We start from the raw sequence: 2,547 nt of genomic DNA, 5'->3' as shown, positions 1-2,547 counted from the left end.
GCTGCTGGGGCTGGTTGGTGCTGCTGCTGCTGCTGCCGGGGTTGGGGCGGCCGAGGCCCGAGTCGGGCTGTGGCGGTGCGGCGAGGCCGGGGCGATCGGTGCCCGCCGGGCTCCTCCTTCTCCTCCTCCTCCGCCAGGGCCGCCGGCGGCGGCGGCGGCTGCTTGGGCTGCTTCTGCCTGGGAGGCATGAAGGGCAAGGAGGAGAAAGAGAAGGAGGGCGGCGTCGGCGGCGTCGGGGGTCTGCCCGGGGGAGGCGGCGGAGGAGGCGTCGGGCCGGGCCTGGGCCTGGGCCTGGGCGTCGGCGGCGTCGGGGGGGTCCTGGCGGGCGGCAGCCCGGAGAAGAGCCGCAGCGCGCAGGAGTACAAGGAGCAGGGCAACCGGCTCTTCGTCGGCCGCAAGTACCCGGAGGCCGCCGCCTGCTACGGACGGGCCATCGTGAGTCTCGGGGGCGAGGCGGGCCCGGAGGAGGGGCGGGAGGGGCGCCTCTGAGCATGGGCAGAGGAGAGGCCGGGGAGAGGGGGGGGGCGGCCCTGGCTGTGCTCACCCCCTCGAGATGGAAGGGTGTTGGGGGGGGGTCTTCTGGGCATGGGCAGAGAACACCTGGCGGGTGGGCTGAGACCGAGAGGGAGGGGAGACTAGGAGAGTCAAGAGCGCCTCGGGGCGTGGGCAGAGGGCCTGGGTTAAAATGGGACGGATCAGGGCCTCCCCTGAATGTGAGGGGTGGGTGCAGCCTTCTGGGCATGGGCAGAGAACATCTCACAGGTGGCTGAGACGTGGGGAAGACTCAGAGTCAAGAGCGTCTCAGAGCGTGGGCAGAGGACAAGGGATGGGACGGATCAGGACTCTCCGGCGGTATCCTCCTGAATGGGCCCGGAGGAGGGGCGGGAGGGGCGCCTCTGAGCATGGGCAGAGGAGAGGCCGGGGAGGGGAGGGGGGGCGGGCGGCCCTGGCTGGGGTCACCCCCTGCGAGATGGAAGGGGGTGTGTGGGGGGGCTTCTGGGCATGGGCAGAGAACACCCGGCGGGTGGGCTGAGACCGAGAGGGAGGGAAGACTAGGAGAGTCAAGAGCGCCTCGGGGCGTGGGCAGAGGGCCTGGGTTAAAATAGGACGGATCGGGGCCTCCCCTGAATGTGAAGGGTGGGTGCAGCCTTCTGGGCATGGGCAGAGAACATCTCACAGGTGGGCTGAGGCTAAGACGGATGGAAGACTAGGAGAGTCAAGAGCGTCTCAGAGCATGGACAGAGGGCACGGGATGGGATGGATCAGGCCTCTCCGGCGGTATCCTTCTGAATGTGAAGGGTGGGTGCAGCTTCTGGGCATGGGCAGAGAATATCTGGCGGGTGGGCTAAGACTGAGATGTAGGGAGGACTCTGAGAGTCAAGAGCGTCTCAGAGCATAGGCAGAGGGCACGGGATGGGAAGGATCGGCCCCCCCCCCGGCTGTATCCCCCTGAATGTGAGGGGTGCGCAACTTCTGCGCATGGGCAGAGAGCATCTGGCGGCCGGGCTCAGAGGGAGGGTGGAGTGGGAGAGTCAGGAGCGCCTCAGAGCATGGGCAGAGGGCCTGGGCTGAGATGGGACGGATCAAGCCTCCCCTGAACGTGAAGGGTGGGTGCAGCTTCTGGGCATGGGCAGAGAACACCTGGCGGGTGGGCTGAGACCGAGAGGGAGGGAAGACTAGGAGAGTCAAGAGCATCTCAGAGCATGGGCAGAGGGTACGGGATGGGAAGGATCAGGGGGCTCCTGGCTGTATCCCCCTGAATGTGAGGGGCGTGTGGCTTCTGAGCATGGGCAGAGAACATCTGGCGGGCGGGCTGAGTTGGAGGGAAGGGTGGTGATCGGCTGCCTCCAAAATATGAAAGAGGTAGAGCGCATCTCCGAGCATGGGCAGAGAATGTGGACTGAGATGGCGGGGAGCTGGCCCCTGAGCATAGGCAGAGGGCATATTGCTTTGAGCTTCTGGGCATGGGCAGAGAATATCTGGCGGGTGGACTGTGCGGTGTGCGTGTATGTGTGCACAACAGGATAAAGGACACGAGTTCGGGAATCATCTTGTCCCGGGAACATGAATCAAGCATATGGTGGCCAGGAGGTCCTTGGAGGAAGGGCGGCGGAGAAGTAAACAGGAAAAAGGATGCCTTTGAGCACTGGCTGAGCATGGCACCATCGGTGACTCGTAGCTGACACTGGCAGATTTTGCCCATCCGAGGAAGGACATTTGTGTCAGTTTCCCCTCTGGAGAGCGCCTGCTGGATGGCGGTGAATGGGGGGGGGAGATGCCAGGTGGGGGTCTCTTGGCAGGACCAGCAGTGGGAATGTCTGAGGAGGGGGCGGAAAGCAAGATGGAGGAGGAGCTGTCAAGGTGGGTGGGCAGCAGGTGTCGGGGCTTGCTGAGAGCCGGTTTTAGGAGCATGGTTCGGAGCGCGGACTCTAATCTGGGAGGACCGGGTTTGATTCCCCCACTCCTCCACATGCAGCTGCTGGTGTGACCCTGGGTCAGTCACAAGTTCTTTCGGAGCGGTTCTCTCAAGGGCAGTTCTCAAGAGAG

The 2,547-nt window shown here is 64.8% G+C and overlaps 1 protein-coding gene across 1 annotated transcript in view; it reads left to right on the top strand.

Moving 5' to 3' along the window:
* The first annotated feature begins 186 nt into the window (after positions 1 to 186).
* The window catches only part of STUB1 (STIP1 homology and U-box containing protein 1, E3 ubiquitin protein ligase), a 27,956-nt gene continuing 25,595 nt past the window's right edge, over positions 187 to 2,547 (top strand). Inside the window, exon 1 of the mRNA XM_015408097.1 lies at positions 187 to 435. Within this exon, the coding sequence (XP_015263583.1) occupies positions 187 to 435 (249 nt within the window). The remainder of the gene's footprint in view (positions 436 to 2,547) is intronic.

The sequence above is a fragment of the Gekko japonicus genome, unplaced genomic scaffold (genome assembly GCF_001447785.1).
Source record: "Gekko japonicus isolate JY-2015 unplaced genomic scaffold, Gekko_japonicus_V1.1 scaffold5127, whole genome shotgun sequence".
NCBI classification, from domain to species: Eukaryota; Metazoa; Chordata; class Lepidosauria; order Squamata; family Gekkonidae; genus Gekko; species Gekko japonicus.
The sequence above is the reverse complement of the archived record's forward strand: the minus strand, read 5'-3'. Positions and strand labels throughout refer to the sequence as shown.